This window comes from Heterodontus francisci, chromosome 7, assembly GCF_036365525.1.
Source record: "Heterodontus francisci isolate sHetFra1 chromosome 7, sHetFra1.hap1, whole genome shotgun sequence".
Taxonomy (NCBI): Eukaryota; Metazoa; Chordata; class Chondrichthyes; order Heterodontiformes; family Heterodontidae; genus Heterodontus; species Heterodontus francisci.
This window is the reverse complement of record NC_090377.1, coordinates 80,236,372-80,257,399: the sequence shown is the minus strand read 5'-3', so window position 1 is coordinate 80,257,399 and position 21,028 is coordinate 80,236,372. Positions and strand designations below refer to the sequence as shown.

Sequence of the window (21,028 nt, the reverse complement as noted above, 5' to 3'; positions counted from 1 at the left end):
TGGAGGTGCCACCCGATTGGTCCAGGCACCGGAATTGCATCTTCAGAAACCTGATGGCCTGCTCATTGTTTGGCCTGCTCAGTATGTAGCATTGGTTGTTTTGCCTCTGTGCCTCTGTCTGGGGCTCCCTTCGAGGGGTCAGTAGCCATCTCTTCAAGGGATTTCCCTTGTCCCCTTGGATCCATTCACGCAGTTTGAGGGAATGCAGTGAAGTATCGAGGCAGCCTGGTCTGGTGGAGGATGAAGGAGTCATGGCAGGTGCCTGGAAAGCGAGTGCACACATAGAGGAAGCTCTTGTTGTGGTTGTGGACCAGTTGGGCATTGAGAAAGCAGAAGCTCTTGTTGTTAACGGATCTCACTAGCCTGTCACTGGGTGCCTTGATGGCCACATGGGTGCAAGCAATGATGCCCTGCACCGGGGGAATCCAGCGATGACTGAACCCAATGCCCTCTGTGCCTGCACAGGCCCATCTGTGTCAAAGTGGGTGTAGTCCCCTGCCCTCCTGAAAATGGCATTGTGACCTGCCTGATGGCGTGATGTGCTGTCAATTGCGAGATGCCACCTAGTTCCACAGCTGCTCGCTGGAACTACCTCGTTGCCCTAGAAATTCAGGGTAACAGAGCCCTTGACGGCTGCAGGTAGGGGACTGCCATGGGGGCTGTGAGGCCCAGGTCATTGTGGATCAGAGCACACAGGACTGAGACCATCTGCCTGGACAGGCACAGGCCTCTACAGCACTGACACTCTGTTATTTGCAGGTAGCTGATGCTTGGGCTGTGCACCCAATGTCATGGGTAGTGCCTTCCTCCCCTTGCAACCTCCTGCTCCTCTGGCTCCTGCTGTCCAGGAGGTTGCATCTACTGCAGCTCGTCCTGGCTGCTCTGTCCAATGTCAGAGTAGTCTGTTCCCATCTGAGCTTCCTCAGCTGGGCTTTGTGCCTTCACCAGGCCTTCCCCTGCCAACCCCAGGTGCCCAAATGATCCCATCAGCCTCACATCCTTTTCTGATTTTCTGCCACTCAGAAAAAAATAAGTTTTAGAGCTGCAACAGTGACCACTCTGTGGCACCTTTGAAGCAGCTGAGCTATTTTTGGGACCTCTGCAATTTTTTAATCATCCCTTCCCATAGCCCTCATGGCCCCTCCACTGTGTTCATATCTTGAAGACTCTGTTGTGTTCCCCCCGGCACCACCCCCCACACCATGGCGTCTTCTGCATTCCCAGCCTTTGAAAATTAAAACCTGCTGCGGACAAGCCTGTTAATGAGTTCTTCAATGAGCTCAACAGGCAGTGAATTGGAAATGAGCGCCCTCTCATCTGGTGTCCTTTAAAAATGTCGTCACGTTCTGGAACTGGCGGGTCCTAATGCTGATCTCTGTGAGTGTGATATTCAAACTGTGCTCACCTCTGTGACTGCACTCAGCGGACTTTGACAATTTAACTCATTGTTTCTGTAGCTCAGTACATATTCTTTAGGACCCACAGACAACTAATGAATGAATGACTGGTCAGTTTGAAGCAAATCATGTACTGGGATAGATTTCAGAAAGTAGATGTTATTCTCGTCTTCTTTCTTTGGCCTCCTTATCTCGAGAGACAATGGGTAAGCGCCTGGAGGTGGTCAGTGGTATGTGGAGCAGCGCCTGGAGTGGCTATAAAGGCCAGTTCTAGAGTGACAGGCTCTTCCACAGGTGCTGCAGAAAAATGTGTTTGTCGGGGCTGTTACACAGTTGGCTCTCCCCTTGCACTTCTGTCTTTTTTCCTGCCAACTGCTAAGTCTCTTGTTATTCTAACATTGAGTAACATTGAAGGTGATTGGTGAAGCCTTGTTCAAATTATTAACCAGTAACACACTATTATTAAAAAGAACGTTGATGAACTGTTGATGGCCCAGCTGCAAAGGCAATGTATATCTAAGCCATATAAACCGAGAAGGTTCCAGTTTCAGTTTCTGGTCTGTTTCTGTGCTGATCTCAGCCAACAGGCAGAATGGGAACCACAACTGAACTAAAGAGGAATTCAGCTAAATTTATCTTGTGAAACCAATTGTAATACTTTCACGGACAGCTAGTTAAGGTGGTTAAGAAGGCGTATGGGATACCTTCCTTTATTAATCAAGACATAGAATATGGGAGCAGGGAGGTTAAACTAGAGCTGTATGGGACACTGGTTAGGCCATAGCTAGAATGCAGCACACAGTTCTGGCCACCACATTACAGGAAGGATGTGATTGCACTAGAGAGGGTTTGGAGGAGACTAACAAAGATGTTGTCAGGACTGAAAAATTATAGCTATGAGGAAAGGTTGGATAGCTTGGGGTGGTTTTCTTCGGAACAGAAGAGGCTGAGGGAAGACTAATTGAGGTGTTTAAAATTATGAGAACCGTAGACAGAATGGATCGGAAGGACCTATTTCCCTTAACAGAGAGGTCAATCACCAGGGAGTTTAGATTTAAAGTAATTGATAGAATGTTTAGAGGACTCCCACCTCCCAGCCTGTTTACAGAGGACTGGTAAAATCCAGCCCAACGTTTCAGTTCTGTGACCTTTCATCCAGACCAAGTGATTGAATGGATTGGGTACAGTCTGATATCACACGTCCTATGTGCTCTACGAAAGGCGTGCATGTAAGACGCTTTCTTGTTTCAAGTTTTTTATGTTTATCATGATTTTCCTTTTTTCTGATTCTTGAGGTTTTATGCTAAAATACTTTATTCCCTTTCAGGTACAAGGTGAGCTACAACAAGGAAATGGGAGAATGCAAACTCGAGATTTCCATGACTTTTGCCGATGATGCGGGTGAATATTCCATTGTTATTCGTAATCAACATGGAGAAATTTCCGCATCAGTTCAACTGCTGGAGGAAGGTATGTAGCCATTAAAACAATGGATGGTTAAAATAACTTAATTTTCTAAAACAAAATATGCCTTATTGAGGAGGTATTTAACTACTATCATATTTTTGAGATTAAATAATATTTATTTAGGTAATGACTAAATCATTTGCTTTATTAAATTAATTTTAAAATTTCTATAAACATGGACTCCAGTCATAATTGTGATGCATAAATAGAATCATAACATTTTACAGCATACAAGGAAGGCATTTACCCGTCATATCTGTGCTGATTCTCTGCAAGATTTATCTACTTAGTTTAATTCCCTGCCGATACCCTTTTTGTTCTTTTTCAGATGTTTATCCATTACCCTATTAAAAAATATTATTCATTCTGCTTCTATCACTGTTTCTGGTTAAGTGTCCCATAGTCCAACAACTCTCTGTTAAAAAAGTTCTGACCTCTCTCTTTATACTTTTGGCTCTTTCAAAGAGCTGATACAGGCATAAATGGCCTCTTTCTGTGCTGCAAGATTCTATCAGCATGAAATCCAGATCAGTAGTACCTGTTGTTTGGGTGTTGTGGGTGCCGTTTGATGTCCAAAATGGCATCCAAGGCACAAACACATACTTTGGGGGTCAGTCGCACTGGATACTGTGTTGGTGAGGGTGTTAGCAGAGGTGTAGTGATTTGTTTCCAGAATAGAGCAGGCAGATCATGACATCAATCAGCATGCAATGCTGATATGATGCCAGTGGTGCTATTTTGGAGCTCGATAGTCCGGCTAATGCACACACATTGCTTTGCGGGTGCCACATGCCAACTCTGCCCTATACCGCATTTGAAAGGGATTCCACTTCCTCAACATCCAGCTGGTGTGTGACCATAGACAGAGGATCATACAAGTCAATGCCCGGATCGTGGCTGCAGTCATTATACCTTCATTCTGCAGTGATCCAGTGTTCCAGCTGCATTTGAGCCAACACGGAAAACTAAAGGGTGGCTACTTGACAATGAGGGCTATTTTCTGATGCCATTGGTGCACAACCCACACACATGTGCATAGCTTGTATACAATGAAAGTTATGTTGCCACACAATAGGTGACGCAGCGAACTAGTGGAATGCTGAAACAATGCTTCCGCTGCCTGGACTGCTCAGGAGGAACCCTACATTACTCGGCATAGCAGGTTTCAAGCTTTGTCGTGGTCTGTTGCATGCTGCACAATCTCGCCACCATAAGGGGACAGCCCTTATCACCAGCTATGTGACGTGCAGCTCAGGAGCAGGAGGAAGAGGAAGAGAGGAGGCAACCTAGATAGTCTCTTTCTGGCCATGCTGTCTGTGAAGAATCCATCATGTGTAATACCAATCAGTGCAACCCTGTTGTGTATTCACCGAGTGAGTCTAACATGAGGTCTTACTGTAAGGAGTCATTGTTGAACTTTATGTACACTTTCTCAACAGAGGGCAGTATAAAAAATGCTTAGCCAGTTCAATACATATATCACATTGTTAGGACCGACCGCTACAGTCAAAGCGCCCCAATCAGAATATACGATTCTGATTGTGGTGGGAGAAACGCTCTGTTAATTCAAGCCTGTCCCTCCACAGATTGCCTAACATATTATTTTAAACTTTCCAAATTAAAGACAGACCCAGCTAAATTGTACCATCTTTTAACCCCCCGAATGAGGCTAACCAAACCAGGTATCTTTAAATTACCAAATTAACTGTTTCATTAGAAAAACAAAATTCTTTAACACTATTAAGACATAAACAACATTTAAAATAGAAAAAGTTAGAGTCCTTGTAAATTTACAGTCCAATGTTGCTTGAAGTCCTCATAGCCGTCCGATGGGGAAAAAAGGTTCTTCAACAGTAGAACTAATAGTAGTCTAATTCCAGCAGTAAGTGATGCTTTCCTTCTCCAGCAATGGATTTCAACAATTAACAACTTGCAAACACTTTCAATAGAATCAATCTGACTTTAGAGTTTTTGATGAATAAAAGATTATCACAGTCTAACTTCCCTTACTTCAGTTTAAATTATCAGAGATCTCTGTTTTGGCGTGACTTTTTTTTCGAATTTTGAGAGATAATTAAACAGGCTAAATTCTCTTCCTTCAGTTTAAATGGCTGAGAGCTCTTCTTTCAGGTGCTAACACCAGCTGTCTGTCTGTGTTCTGTTGGAACAAACTGTTTTCAACTAAAAAGCCAGTTCAAAAATTGAATTGTAACAAATGTATCACTTGATGCTCAGTCCAATTGGTGCTATCCAAGGTAACGAGAATGCACCCTTTGAGTCACAGTCTCCGAATGGCTGTATCCAATAACAAACAAAATGCACTTTCTCCAACTCCTGAGGCTTGCTGGTACTTAAAGGAGTACTGATCCATTGCTGTCTTAAACAGACTGTCCCATAGAGAAAAAAAAGACAGGATCATGACACCTCTGCCCCTGGTGGAATGAAATGCCATTCCTGAAATGCGTTTCATTACAATTAGATTAGATTAGATTAGAGATACAGCACTGAAACAGGCCCTTCGGCCCACCGAGTCTGTGCCGAACATCAACCACCCATTTATACTAATCCTACACTAATCCCATATTCCTACCAAACATCCCCACCTGTGCCTATATTTCCCTACCACCTACCTATACTAGTGACAATTTATAATGGCCAATTTACCTATCAACCTGCAAGTCTTTTGGCTTGTGGGAGGAAACCGGAGCACCCGGAGAAAACCCACGCAGACACAGGGAGAACTTGCAAACTCCACACAGGCAGTAACCGGAATCAAACCCGGGTCCCTGGAGCTGTGAGGCTGCGGTGCTAACCACTGCGCCACTGTGCCGCCCAAATGGGTAAAAAAAATACAAATTGAAAAAACGCGAACACTTTTTTTCCTGAATTTACAGGCATACACTTTTCTAAAAAAAAATGTTAAGACTACAGCAGCAGGTTTCACCAGAACATTTTGGCTTTAAATTTTCAAAAGGTTATCACAATTGACCAATTTTAAATTTCCAAGCATAGTCTTCCAATTGTTTCGTGTTTTCCTTCCAAGTATCCTTGTTGTCCATCACTTCAGCCAGGTGAACAGCACAGCTAGGAGCACTGACCACTACTGGGTTCACTATTCTCTGAGAAGTTTCTTGAGTACCCCTTAACTTATGTGGCATCACTTGACACTGGAAAACCCTGTCCGGTGTAACAGAAGCTGATTTTTTCTTACCCGGGGGTGTCAAAGGAATTTGACAGTGTCCCTCCGACACATCTGTCTCTTTGAGGTACATTGTGTTGCCCACTCTGTCCTTACAGTCCTTTAAATAAGAATTTGAGTAGGAGTCTGCCTTCTTTACGACAGTGACTTTTCTAGAGTCTATGCAAGTTTGAGCTGACCCACCAGGTTTAGTCATCAAGACCATCTGCGAATTCCTGCTATCCTAACTAGGTTCATCTAAGCTGCCCTTCAGCATGCATTGTACCTCTGCTTCCACCTGGGCCTGTCTGTCTGGATCTAAGAGACAAGGATGTTGTTTTATAGGAATGGTTCCCCCGATACCCACATCATGTGTGGCTAAGGTTGTACGTCCCAGCCTATCCCTACAAACTTTTTGAAACATTGTGAAAACCCTGGTTATGACTTCACGCTGTTTTGCCTCTAAATGTAAAAGCCTATTGTTTAATTTCCCTAGTCATTCTGTGTTCGCTAATCTGACAGTTGGAGGTTCAATCTGAGAATTTTCTAGGCCTACTTCTGCCTCATCCTCACTACCTTTTTCCATTTCAACAGTCCCGATTACCTGACATACCTGTACTGGTTTATCCTCCTGCCTGCGGTAATATTGTTTGAGCATATTAATGCGACACAACCGGTTCTTCTTCTGGCGATCAGGGGTGTCAATCAAGTAATCTACCTTCCCCACTCTTTTGATCATTCCACATGGGCCACTGAACCATGCTTTCACTGGTTCTCTCTGTGTTGTACTAATACTTCATCCCCTGGTTTTATGGTAGGTTGTGGTTTTCCCACCATTTGACAGGTGTGACATGCCCTACAAAATTGTCTCACATCCTTTGTAAGATCAGGCCAGTAATAATGTTTGCTTATGTGTGATTTGGTCTTCCAAATTCCCCTATGTCCTGCGAAAGGAATGCTGTATGCTAACCTTAATAATCCTGGTTGATATTTAGGCGGTACCACTATCTACTCAACAGCTGTCCAGTCTTCATCAGCAGGCCTATGAGGCGGTCTCCATTTCCTCCTCAAAACCCCGTTTGCCACATAATAGCCTTCTGGAACTCCTTTCGCATCAGCTTCTGACAGAGCCGTCTCTGCTGTTCGGTATATCTCTGCATCAGCTTGCTGTGCTGCAATGATAGACGATCTGTTAAACATCTCATTTGGATTATCTAAATCCCCAAATAAGGCTATCTATTTGTGGTGCCCGTTGTCCTGCCACATCAAAGAAAATGACGTACTCATTCCCACCGTTTTCATGTGTTTGACCATGGAATGAAAGGACCCTTGGTCGGAGAATTTCTCATCCTGAGACACACTTCACAACCTTTCCCCAACTCTTCAATATCTCTATCTACCTTTGGATACCAAAAATAGCTTATTGTTACTGCTTTCATACGGACTATCCCTGTGTGCTCTTGATGAAGTTCTTCTAACAATCACTCCCTAAACCTTGGTGGAATAATGACTCTTAAACCCCATAGGAGATAGCCTTGATCTGCACTTAGTTCATTTCTATGTGTGAAATACTCCAGCAATTTCTCATCATCACACTCTTTAGGCCAGCCATTCATGACATAAATGAGTACTTTACTGAGCACCATATCTTTGCAAGTTTCTTCAGAAATTTCTGTGGCAGACACAGATACATCATTTGTGTATGTAAAGTAGTTCACTTGTAACTCGTTGGCTAAAAGTGAATCAGTCTTCACTTCCTCAATGTCAGACTTATGCTTACTGCAAATAACTTGACCCAACTTAAGTGTATTTTCTTAAGACAGTTTCTTCCCATCAGGGAGACCTTGTTCCCTCCTACTACTACCAATGGCAAGTGTTCGTCTGCATTATCGTATTTCAACCTAACACTAGAATACTATTATTGGAATAACTGGTCAGTTTGACACTAGTTTTTCATAAGGGGAGGTGACTTAGGGACTTTGTGTACTCTCCTGAGAGAACAGACACTGCTGCGGCTGTAAAAACGATGGAGGTAAATTGTGAATTATTGAGTTTCATTTTTACTATGGCGCTGGAATTATATCTTCAGCCCTTTTTCTCTCATCTTCCATGTGCTGTTTTTCTTTCTGTTTGACTGAGTACAACTCTTGATCTTCCTGCTTGAAAGCATAATCTTCTGTTTCCATATCTATCATGTGAATATTCGAGGACTTCCAGGAGCCTGATCTAGCTTTAGGTCTATCACGACATCGACCTGATGCATTGCTGTGACCTGTAGCTTACTGCGACCTGGAGCATTTCTGTTTCCTCCACTCCTGCGTGCCGTCTAAATATGACTGACTTTCCCACAGGCATTGCACATTGACTGGAAATGGGGGCATTTAGATGATTTGTAGCTACTATGGAAATGGTAGCATCTAAATATCTGACTCCGAGTCTGTGAACTTGGCTGCCATGCCCTGGATCCTGCTGAAATCCGGTGGACCTCCCCTGCTCTGGGAAAGAGCTTCTTGGAAATCTACAACTATCTCTTCCATGGCTGTGGCCTCATCACAGGCCTCCTTCCACATCAGCTTATTGCCTTTACTCAAAAGCTTGGACTGTATTGTACTGTACTTTAGATCTCCAACGAATGTGTTTCTAAGGTTTACTTCTAAGTTCACACCATAGCCACTGTGACAAGAGAGTTTCTATAATTCGAGAATATAATCTGTAATAGACTCACTTGGCAGCTGCTTCCTTTCATGAAATGCATCTCATAGTGCAATTTCATTCTTAGTCGTGCCATAATATGAGTCCAGAATCTCATTAATTTCCAAATAGTCAAAATTACTGGGGTTTTGCGGGCAACATTGGTTAAACATCACCTCAAAAGCATCCGGCCCCATCACGGTGAGGAAAACATTCACTTTGTCCTCATCCCCTATTTTGTTAGCTTGCAACCAAATGTGTAACCTTTGTTCATAATTACACCAGTCGTCTTTGTTAGGGTTGAATTTCCCCATTGTCCCAAAATATGTCTTCAGTACCATTTTTAAAAATTATGTACCATGTTGCAGACACACCCAGAGCAATCTTTCAAATCGCCCAAAACTTCCTCAAAATTGACTTTTGGAGTACCAAAAAGTGTGTCACAATATTCTTCAGAGTGTAATCTGTCAATTGACATGAAAAAAAAATTCAAACGCATTTCATCATCTTTCTGTTGTATAATCACTGAGTAAGTCTAAAATGAGGTCTTACTGTAAGCAGCCATTGCTGAACTTTTTATTTGCACCTCCCCAACTGAGAGGGCAGTAGGAAGACAGTGTAGCAAAAGTCTCAGCCAGTTCAATACATACATCACACACCCCAATTCCCCATTTACCAATTGTCCGACACCTTCCCTTCCCTCTGTCACTGACCATCACAGCATCCACTAGGTTGCAATATAAAAATAAAGGTCAACACAAAATAAACATTACGAACCAAATTTCTAAATTAAATCATTCTGTGTTGCATACAAAGGTCAACTAATCAGCCTTGTGCATTCCCTCAGCCTTCGCCTCTCCTGGTGTTCCTATGCAGTGCAGTCCTAGTGGCTGCAGCATGGCTGGTGGAAGGCTGATGAATTTCAGAAGAGGAGCTTGCTGATGGACTTGCAGGATGACCTCGAGCAGCTTTGGACCGAGAAGGCCCAGATGTGGACTGCACCATCTCAGTGTGGGTGGCGTCAGTCTTGGCTGACTGGCTGACAGGAAATAGCTAGGATACTGGTGGAGTGGCAGTGGTGGAAGAATTTTTTATTTTATTCATTCATGGGTGTGGGCATCGCTGGCCAGGCCAGCATTTATTGCCCATCCCAAATTGCCATTGAGAAGGTGGTGGTGAGCTGCCTTCTTGAACCGCTGCAGTCCATTTGGGGTAGGTATACCCACAGTGCTATTAGGAAGGGAGTTCCAGGATTTTGACCCAGCGACAGTGAAGGAACGATGATATAGTTCCGAGTCAGGATGGTGTGTGACATGGAGGGGAACTTGCAGATGGTGGTGTTCCCATGCATTTGCTGCCCTTGTCCTTCTATTTGGTAGAGGTCGCGGATTTGGAAGGTGCTGTCAAAGGAGCCTTGGTGCATTGCTGCAGTGCATCTTATAGATGGTACACACTGCTGCCACTGTGCGTCGGTGGTGGAGGGAGTGCCTATTTGTAGATGGGGTGCCAATCAAGCGGGCTGCTTTGTCCTGGATGGTGTCCTGCTTCTTGAGTGTTGTTAGAGCTGCACCCATCCAGGCAAGTGGAGAGTATTCCATCACACTCCTGACTTGTACCTTGTAGATGGTGGACAGGCTTTGGGGAATCAGGAGGTGAGTTACTCGCCGCAGGATTCCTAGCCTCTGACCTGTTCTTGTAGCCATGGTATTTATATGGCTACTCCAGATCAGTTTCTGGTCAAAGGTAGCCCCTAGGATGTTGGTAGTGGGGGATTTAGCGATGGTAATGCTGTTGAATGTCAAGGGAAGATGGTTAGATTCTCTCTTGTTGGAGATGGTCATTGCCTGGCACTTGTGTGGCGCGAATGTTACTTGCCACTTATCAGCCCAAGCCTGGATGTTGTCCAGGTCTTGCTGCATTTCTACATGGACGGCTTCAATATCTGAGGAGTCACGAATGGTGCTGAACATTGTGCAATCATCAGCGAACATCCCCACTTCTGACCTTATGATTGAAGGAAGGTCATTGATGAAGCAGCTGAAGATAGTTGGGCCTAGGACACTACCCTGAGGAACTCCTGTAGTGATGTCCTGGGACTGAGATGATTGACCTCCAACTACCACAACCACAACCATCTTCTTTTGCGCTAGGTTTGACTCCAGCCAGCGGGGAGTTTTCCCCCGATTCCCATTGACCTCAGTTTTGCTAAGGCTCCTTGATGCCATACTCAGTCAAATGCTGCCTTGATGTCAAGGGCAGTCACTCTCACCTCACCTCTTGAGTTCAGCTCTTTTGTCCATGTTTGAACCAAGGCTGTAATGAGGTCAGGAGCTGGGTGGCCTTGGCGGAACCCAAACTGAGCGTCACTGAGCAGGTTATTGCTAAGCAAGTGCCGCTTGATGGCATTGTTGAGGACACCTACCATCACTTTACTGAGAGTAGGCTGATGGGGCGGTAATTGGCCAGGTTGGACTTGTCCTGCTTTTTGTGTACAGGGCATACCTGGGCAATTTTCCACATTGCAGGGTAGATGCCAGTGTTGTAGCTGTACTGGAACAGCTTGGCTAGGGGCGCGGCAAGTTCTGGAAAACAGATCTTCAGTACTATTGCCGGAATATTGTCAGGGCCCATAGCTTTTGCAGTATCTAATGCCTTCAGTCATTTCTTGATATCATGTGGAGTGAATCGAATTGGCTGAAGTCCGGCATCTGTGATGCTGGGGACTTCAGGTGGAGGCCGAGATGGATCATCAACTCGGCACTTCTGGCTGAAGATTGTTGCAAATGCTTCAGCCTTATCTTTCACACTGATGTGCTGGGCTCCCCCATCATTGAGGATGGGGATATTTGTGGAGTCACCTCCTCCAGTTAGTTGTTTAATTGTCCACCACCATTCACTGCTGGATGTGGCAGGACTGCATAGCTTAGATCTGATCCGTTGGTTATGGGATCACTTAGCTCTGTCTATCGCATGCTGCTTACGCAGTTTGGCACGCAGATAGTCCTCTGTTGTAGCTTCACCAGGTTAACACCATATTTTGAGGTATGCCTGGTGCTGCTCCTGGCATGCCCTCCTGCACTCTTCATTGAACTAAGGTTGGTCTCCTGGCTTGATGGTAATGGTAGAGTGGAGGATATGCTGGGCCATGAGGTTACAGATTGTGGTTGAGTACAATTCTGCTGCTGCTGATGGCCCACAGCGCCTCATGGATGCCCAGTGTTGCATTGCTAGATCTGTTCGAAATCTATCCCATTTATCACGGTGGTAGTGCCACACAACACGATGGAGGGTATCCTCAATGTGAAGGCGGAACTTCGTCTCCAAAAAGACTGTGCAGTGGTCACTCCTACTAATACTACCATGGACAGTTGCATCTGCGGCAGGCAGATTGGTGAGGACGAAGTCAAGTATGTTTTCCCCTCTTGTTGGTTACCTCACCACCTGCCGCATACCCAGTCTAGCAGATATGTCCTTTAGGACTCAGCCAGCTCGATCAGTAGTGGTGCTACCGAGCCACTCTTGGTGATGGACATTGAAGTCCCCCACCCAGAGTACATTTTGTGCGCTCGCCACCCTCAGTGCTTCCTCCAAGTGCTGTTCAACATGGAGCAGTACTGACTCATCAGCTGAGGGAGGGCGGTAGGTGGTAATCAGCAAGAGGTTTCCTTGTCCATGTTTGATCTGATGCCATGAGACTTCATGGGATCCAGAGTCAATGTTGAGGACTCCCAGGGCAACTCCCTCCCTACTGTATACCACTGTGCCACCACCTCTGGTGGGTATGTCCTGCTGGTGGGACAGGACATACCCAGGGATGATGATGGCAGCGTCTGGGACATTGTCTGTAAGGTATGATTCCGTGAGTCTGACTATGTCATGCTGTTGCTTGACTAGTCTGTGGGACAGCTCTCCCAACTTTGGCACAAGCCCCTAGATGTTAGTCAGAAGTACTTTGCAGGGTCGACAGGGCTGGGTTTGCCGTTGTTGTTTCCGGTGCCTAGGTCGATGCGGGGTAGTCGGTCCGGTTTCATTCCTTTTTATTGGCTTTGTAGCGGTTAGATACAACTGAGTGGCTTGCTAAGCCATTTCAGAAGGCATGTAAGAGTCAACCACATTGCTGTGGGTCTGGAGTCACAGGTCGGCCAGACCAGGTAAGGACAGCAGATTTCCTTCTCTAAAGGAAGTGAACCAGATGGGTTTTTACAACAATTGACAATGGTTTCATGGCCATCATTAGACTAGCTTTTAATTCCAGATTTATTAATTGAATTCAAATGCCACCTTCTGCTGTGGTGGGATTTGAACCCATGTCCCCAGAGTAATACCCTGGGTCTCTGGGTTACTAGTCCAGTGACAAGACCACTATGCCACCGTGGAAGAATGAATGCGATCCCCCTGAGAGATGACAGCTGCTTCAGACTCCTTGGAGCTTTTCAACTTCTTTTAATGTCTTATCATTTAGTGTATATTTTCACTCATTGTCCTCCCAATTACCTCATATTAAATTTCATTCAGCATCTATTTGCTCAAATTATGATTTGAAAATGCTTATGGTCTTTCATAGTTAACCATGGTTTCTATTTTTCTGTTTACAAATTTTCATGTGCCTCTTTCGCCCAAGTCCACAACATTTTTAATATGATAGAGAGAATAACAGTGATCCTAATGCCGACTCCAGACTGACACCACTCTTTATATCCCTCCAGTCTGAGTAGAAGATAATTAAAGTACCATGTTTAACTCTTTGTAGTAACGTTCCATTTTAGTAATTTTTATAATTTCTATGTTGTTCTAATTCTGTTGAAATTTATTTTTAGCTGATTATGAGCTTTACATGAAGGAACACCAGGAGGTAATAGATCAAACAGAATTAGTAACAGAATATGTCCAAGAACCCAGAGTTGCAGAAGTAGCACCAACAATTTTAATGACAGAGTATGAAAAAGAACAAGCACTGATCAGGAAGAAAATGGGCAAAAGTGCAACCATGATGAAAACTGTGACAGAAGAACAGGTGAGATTCATCTTAAAATTAGTTTATGTATCTTAAGAAATGTTTGAAATACGGTGCAAATTTATCAGATTTGTTTTATAATGCTCAAAGGTAAAATTGTTTTGTAATTGTTAAGGTTAAATTGAGCAATTTTCAAAATGCAGCAGAGCACAATTTGTGTTATTGTTGTTCACTTTTGGATAAAATCATTTTAGCGGCTAATATTTTACCTTCAACTTTCATAGAGATTTTTTTAAGCTTTGCTGAAGTGCAGAAACGAGTGGGCTAATGCAACACCAACAACTGATAATTAGATAGCACCTTTAATATAGTAAAACGTATCAAAGCACTTCATGGGAGCATTATAAAACAAAATATGACACTGTGCTACATAAGGAGGTATTAGGCCAGATAACCAAAATCTTGGTCAAGGGGATAGGTTTTTAGAAATGTCTTCATAGAGTCATAGTTTGGTTACACCACAGAAAGAAGCCATTTGGCCTTTCGAGTCCACACTGGCTCTCTGCAAGAGCAATTCAACTACTCCCACACCCTGCCTTTTCCCCATAATCCTGAACATTTTTTATCTTCAGATGCTTATCCAATTCTCTTTTGAAAGCCACAATTGAATTTGCCTCCATCACCTTCTCAGCTAGTGCATTCCAGATTCTATCACTTGCTGTGTAAAAAAACAAGTTTTCTCATGTCACCTTTGTTTCTTTTGCTGAAATCCTTACATCTGTGTCCCCTGGTTCTCGACATTGGAATAGTCAAGTCTGAAGGTAACAAAGGCGTGAATGAATGAATGAACGAATGAATGAGTGAATGATGTAATTTGATATATTTAAAGTTACAATAGCTAAAAAAATTACTGGTTGCCATTTGCATTATTACCACTTGGATACAGGTGTGGTGCCGGAGGATTGGAGAACCGCTAACATTGTACCTCTGTTTAAAAAGGGAGCAAAGAATAGACGGAATAACTATAGGCCAGTCAGTCTAATCTCAATAGTGGGCAAATTATTGGAATCTATTCTGGGAGATGGGATAAACTGTTACTTAGAAAGGCACAGGTTCATCAAGGATAGTCAGCATTGATTTGTTGAGGGAAGATCTTGTTTGACCAACTTGATCGAATTTTTTGAAGAGGTAACAAGGAAGGTAGATGAGGGTAGTGTAGTTGATGTGGTCTACATGGATTTTAGCAAGGCTTTTGACAAGGTTCCACATGGCAGACTAGTTACAAAAATAAGATCCCATGGGATCCAGGGAAATGCAGCAAGATGGATACAAAATTAGCTCAGTGGCAGGAAACAACGGATAATTGTTGACGGGTGTTTTAGCGACTGGAGGGCTGTTTCCATTGGCATTTCACAGGGCTCAGTACTGGGTTCCCTGCTTTTTGTGGTACATATTAACGATTTGGACATAACTGTAGGGGCATGATCAAGAAGTTTGCAGATGACACAAAGATTGGCCGTTTGGTAGATAGCGAGGAGGATAGCTGTAGGCTGCAGGAAGATATTGATGGTCTGGTCAGATGGGCAGAAAAGCAGCAAATGGAATTCAGCCTGGAGAAGTGTGAGGTGATGCATTTGGGGAGGTCAAACAAGGCAAAGGAATACACGATTAATGGGAAAATACTGAGAGGTGTAGAGGAAGTGAGGGGGGAGTGAATGTCCACAGATCCCTGAAGGTAGCAGGACAGGTCGATAAGGTGGTTAAGAAGGCATATGGAATCCTTTCCTTTGTTAGCCGAGGTATAGAATATAAGAGCAGGGAAGTTCTGCTGGAACTGTATAACTCATTGGTTAGGCCACAACTTGAATACTGTGTGCAGTTCTGGTCACCTCATTACAGAAAGGATGTAATTGCACTAGAGAGGGTACAGAGGAGATTTACGAGGATTTGGAATCAGCTATGAGGAAAGATTGGACAGGCTGGGACAGAGAAGGCTGAGGGGAGATCTGATTGAAATGTACAAAATTTTGAGGGGCCTGGATAGAGTGGAGGTGAAGGGTCTATTCACCTTAGCAGAGATGTCAGTGACTAGGGGCATAGATTTAAAGTGATTGGTCGAAAGAATAGAAGGGAGATGAGGAAAAACTTTTTCACCCAGAAGGTGGTGGAGTTCTGGAACTCACTGTCTGAAAGAATAGTTGAGGCAGAGACCCTCAACTCAGTCAAAAGGAGTCTGGATATGCACCTTAAGTGCTGTAATCTGCAGGGCTATGGACCAAATGCTGGAAGGTGGGATTAGAATAGGTGGATTGTTTTTCAGCCAGCAAAGACACGATGGGCCAAGTGGCCTCTTTTTGTGCCTTAAACCTTCTATGATTCTATGATTTGTCTTAGAGGGGGTAAGTGCCTATTGATTAGTAGTCCAACTGACTATATAGGACTTTGTGTAATTATTTTCTAAATATCTGTATCAATCAGAGAAGAATAGTATCTGCATGTGAAGCAGCCTGATGCATGCAACAATTTTGGAAACTATTGTACAGAATGAATTTGACATTTTTGAAATACAAGTCTTATCTGCAATGGTATTGAAACTGGAGAGAAGAAACCATGTGTAGTGTTCAAGTGATGTGGAGTTAGAGAATGGGAAATAACCATAATAATGGTGGGCAGTTCAGTTGCCATTTTAGTGTTATTAATTCAATCCTTATTTTCATATAGTTCCATTGTAAATTCTTATTTCCACATTTATAATGGAAACTGTGGGCTGAATTTTATGTAGGCAGCATAGGTTGCCAGACCAGAAAGGTGGGGGGAACCCACCTCAGCATTTTGGGGACCCCCGGCTCCATTTTATGGCGCTCAGGCAGTTAACTGCATGGCATTGGGGTTCCCGTCCCTTTCATGACGGGGATCCTGTCTCCAAAGTGGCCAGCCAATCAGGGGGCTTGCAGCTCAGCAGCACCACAGGGACCAGTGGCCACTTCTGGGACTGCTCCCAGCTAGAAAAGGCAACATGGATGCCGGCCGAGGAAGCAGGTTTGCCAGGGTCAGTCAGACAGGTCCCATTGAGGGATGGGAGTAGGTGATTGCTGAGTGCAGAGGGGACGCATGTTGGCGCAGGGATGGCCTTTGCCACCATGGGCCCCAGATTGCCCAAGTAGGAGGGTCCCCAGCCCGTTGGGAGGCTGCCTGATTTTACTGCGTGGTCTCCCACGTGACAGGGGTCTCACCAGCGGATGGTAAAATACCAATGATGGTGGGAAGAGACCCGTATATGGCTATTAGTTTGTCACTTAAAGGCCTCAATTGGCTTCTGGGCTGGAAGGCTGTCCTCAACCTTCCCCGCCCCTGACAAAATTCCGTGGCATCGGGAAGGTGACGGGCAGTCCACCCCACCACCTGCCCTCGCCATTTTATAGGCCCCCCACCTCCCTGCCCATTCCTCGGGGACTGATAAAATTCACCCTATATATGTAAACTTGCTAAACTGTAATTACATTCTCCTGTCAGTGATGGCACTCCAGTGAATCTACTGGCCGAAGGATGCAATTACAGTAGGACAAGTTTAAGGATAGTTTCCTTTGTAGATGTGAACATAAGAATTTATGATGGAAAGAGTTAACAGGACCTTTGTGCAGTTACAATAATTTACTACAGTGTAGATATTGGCCTTCCATTCAACCATAGAAACTTACAGGCGAAAAGGACACTATTTAGCTCATTGGGGAGAATTTTATGCTTTCCCCTGCGGCGGGTTTGGAGGCGGGGACCACAATTTGCATATTAAACAGGGCCCACCACCTGAAACAGGCAGGCACTTCAGACCCTCACCATAGGCCCCTCTAAAAGTGGAGATGGGCAGAATGTTAGTGTTAATGGTAGAGTAAACCTGCCGTCTTCTTTGAGGATATTATCAACTCATTAACACCAATTTCAGCAAGTTAAATTCAAACTCCATCAATGGGAGTATATAGTCAAATAGAAAATTGCTGAAGAGCAGGGAGAAAAAGAAAGGCTTAGGGACTCAAATGAAATAATTCCTTGCAAGTACAAGTACAGCTACAGCTATATAAATGGGAGTATAGTTTGTAACTTCTTTAATCTTGTACTCTATGCTCCCATTTATATAACCCAAACTGCTATTGGTTTTTGTTATGCCTGAACTAGTAACTTACTTTGCTGCTGGCCAGGCAGCCTTTGTACTGCTCAATATCGCACCGGACTAAATCTGGCAAGTTGCATCAGGATGTCTATTTGGGTTGGGTAGCTTGCTGGTTACATTTACATGAGGACTGGACTTCAAAATGGCTCCAACCTCCTTTCTACTTTCTACTCCACAGTAAATTGGAAGTCCCCAGTCTGCTTATTCTGCTCACCTGCCTTGTTTTTCTGAAGTCTTTCACAATCCTCTTCACTCTTTCTAAACCTGCTACCTTTGTGTAGTTAGCAAATTCTAAAACATCTATATACCCTAACAACAAAAGTGGTTGCAGCACTGATTTCTGGGACCATTATCTCCAACTCTTCTCCAATCCAAGAAACGCCCATATACATTAACTTTGTTTCCTATTTGTCAACCAGCTTTCTATTGGTGCCTCTAAATTTCCTCTTTAACCTTATGTTTTAATTTACTTAATAAGTTTCTTGTGAGACCTTTGTCAAAATAATTCTAAAAACTGTATAGATTATATCTACTGCACTCCTTTCCCATCGTATCAATTCAAATCGTTTCACATCATTATATTTATATGCTGTGGCTGTTTTTATGTATTTATTTAGGTGTTGAATAGACAGCTCCTATTTTATGCATTGTTTGTCAATATTTTAGTCTATTACTCATCATAATCTACAAATAATGTTTGTTTTTTCAGGAATACCACATATCTTCATTTGAAGAACGACTTATCAAAGAAATTGAATTACGAATCATCAGGATTACTTTGGAAGAACTTCTTGAAGAAGATGGTGAAGAAATGGTGTTAGATATCCCTGTAGATGACTCTGTCGCACCAGGATTTGATTCAACAGTCAAAAGTTTTAGAGTTCTTGATGGAATGGGTGTTACTTTCCATTGTAAAGTATCTGGTTATCCATTACCCAAGGTAAACAATTTTTGCATTAGAAACCAAATATGCCATGAAGAATATTTGAAATGAAATTTGTTTGCAATTAAATGTGGTAGTTAATGTGAAGGGGTGAAATGTGTTCTGTGCAATTTAAAATGCTTTGTAAACTTTTCTTTTGGGAGATTACAACTTTTAAAATGATCTAATACCTCTTGGTGATGTATATTTTATTTTCATAGATTGTATGGTTCAAAGATGGTAAGCGCCTGAAACATGGGGATCACTACCTGATGGATATTTCTCAGGATGGCAGAGCCAATCTACGTATTCCTACAGTTTTGCCAGAGGATGAGGGCATCTACACAGTGTTTGCCAGCAACGTCAAGGGAAATGCTATTTGCTCTGGAAAACTGTTTATTGAACCCATTGGTGCTCCAGCAGGCCACATTTATTTACCAACAACAGAAATAATGAGGAGAATGCGGTACTATTTATTTTCATATATTGTGCTTCATATTCTGTAGCTTTCAGAAAATTTCAAAATTAATTAGCTAGTGATTTTAAAATAGAAATTATGTCAGATCTATTTTTCCTTTCTTTAGTTCTGTGTCTCCTCGATCTCCAAGTCGTTCACCAGCACGTAGATTAGAAGATACTGATGAGACTCAACTAGAGAGACTGTACAAACCAGTTTTTGTCCTGAAACCTACATCATTTAAGTGTTCTGAGGGACAGACAGCTAGATTTGACCTAAAGGTTGTTGGCAGACCCATGCCTGAGACGTTATGGTTCCACAATGGTGAGAATTATATTTTGTCACGTCGGTGTATTTGGTATGTGCAAAGAATGTGGGGAAATAAGATAGCTAACTTAATATCCATTTCTGTTACAGGACGTCAAATTGTGAATGATTACACTCACAAAATTGTGGTAAAGGAAGATGGGATTCAGTCGCTGATCATTGTTCCTGCTCTACCAATTGATTCTGGTGAATGGACTGTTGTAGCACAAAACAGAGCTGGCAAAAGCTCCGTTTCTATGACACTTTCTGTAGAAGGTGCTTACACTTTATTGTCCCCTCAATGAATTAAAATTTCAAGTGTATAATTATTTTAGGCGAGCTTGCTGCAAGAAATGTGTTTTTTTTGTTTCTGTGTTTGTTGTAAAAGATACAAAGATTAATAATGAGCAGCACCAGGACCATTGCTCCAGTGTGTCATTTACACTTGCCCACAAATGAGCTGAGCATATTTCATAATGTAAACGTCAGCTCATTGTAATTGGATTTTGCTTCATGTGTATTGCTTAGAACGCACTGGGAAAGTATTGAGATGTGGCAGTAGGATTTCCATTGCCCAGCAACTTGAGAAAGAAGGACCTTTTTTATGTTGAAGGACTTTTGCACTAATTTAAAATCAGTCTTTTAAGGCCAAAAGGTTGAGTCGGATGTAAGCTGGGTCACCCAGATTTTTAAAAAATGTTAACCTCTTGACAGACCTCCCCTTCCAGTGCTCATTTGTAGCATGCAATGAACGACTGAAGTGCTGGGTAGGTGTTTCAACTGCAGTATAGAAGCAAACTTATTTATAATAAAAATAATGGTCTTTCTGAGCCATGTACCACTGTGCCTGCATGCTCCATGTGCACTACATTCTAGCTGGCTGTATGGGAGGAACATAGAAACATTGGAACAGGAGTAGGCCACTTTATCCCTCGAGTCTGTTGCACCGTCCATTAGGCTTATGGCTGATACGTGACCTAACTCCATATAACTACCTTTGCCCCAGATCCCTTAATACTTTAAGGCTATGTGGTTAGAATGTGAAATAAGTCTAAGACTTCCATGTTAAATTATACTGTGAGCCAGCGCAAGATGCTGAAATTGCATTGTCTTGTACGTTTAGAGGCAAAAAGGATTTTTTTTAAAGATTTGTCTGTCTTTGTATTGCCTTTTGAGGCATGCCCTGTTGTTTGGTTGAAAGGGTGGGTAATAATCTGTTTCCAGGTTTTTGACTGTATCTGTTGAGTTGATATTTAACAAATGCACAAGAGTGAGTTGACATGAATAGCAATTGTGTTTCTCCTCCTTTTGGGGAAGCACTTTAGCTGTAATTTATGCTTCCCTCAGTGGCAAGGCAACATTGGGAACCCACAATGTGAAATTGCAGCCCACCTCTCAAGTGGAGCACCAATGTTTTGCTCTATTGTGCCACTCAAATTACCAAAATCCAATTTTTTAGTACACTGTTAAGTTTATGTATGTTATTGCATA

The 21,028-nt window shown here is 43.1% G+C and overlaps 1 protein-coding gene across 1 annotated transcript in view; it reads left to right on the top strand.

The window, feature by feature from the left end:
* LOC137372387 (titin-like) overlaps window positions 1-21,028 on the top strand; it is a 425,393-nt gene that overhangs the window by 17,867 nt on the left and 386,498 nt on the right. The window contains exons 15-20 of the mRNA XM_068036276.1: window positions 2,725-2,867; window positions 13,551-13,747; window positions 18,562-18,792; window positions 18,996-19,240; window positions 19,359-19,555; window positions 19,649-19,813. Coding sequence (XP_067892377.1) covers window positions 2,725-2,867; window positions 13,551-13,747; window positions 18,562-18,792; window positions 18,996-19,240; window positions 19,359-19,555; window positions 19,649-19,813 — 1,178 coding nt within the window. The remainder of the gene's footprint in view (window positions 1-2,724; window positions 2,868-13,550; window positions 13,748-18,561; window positions 18,793-18,995; window positions 19,241-19,358; window positions 19,556-19,648; window positions 19,814-21,028) is intronic.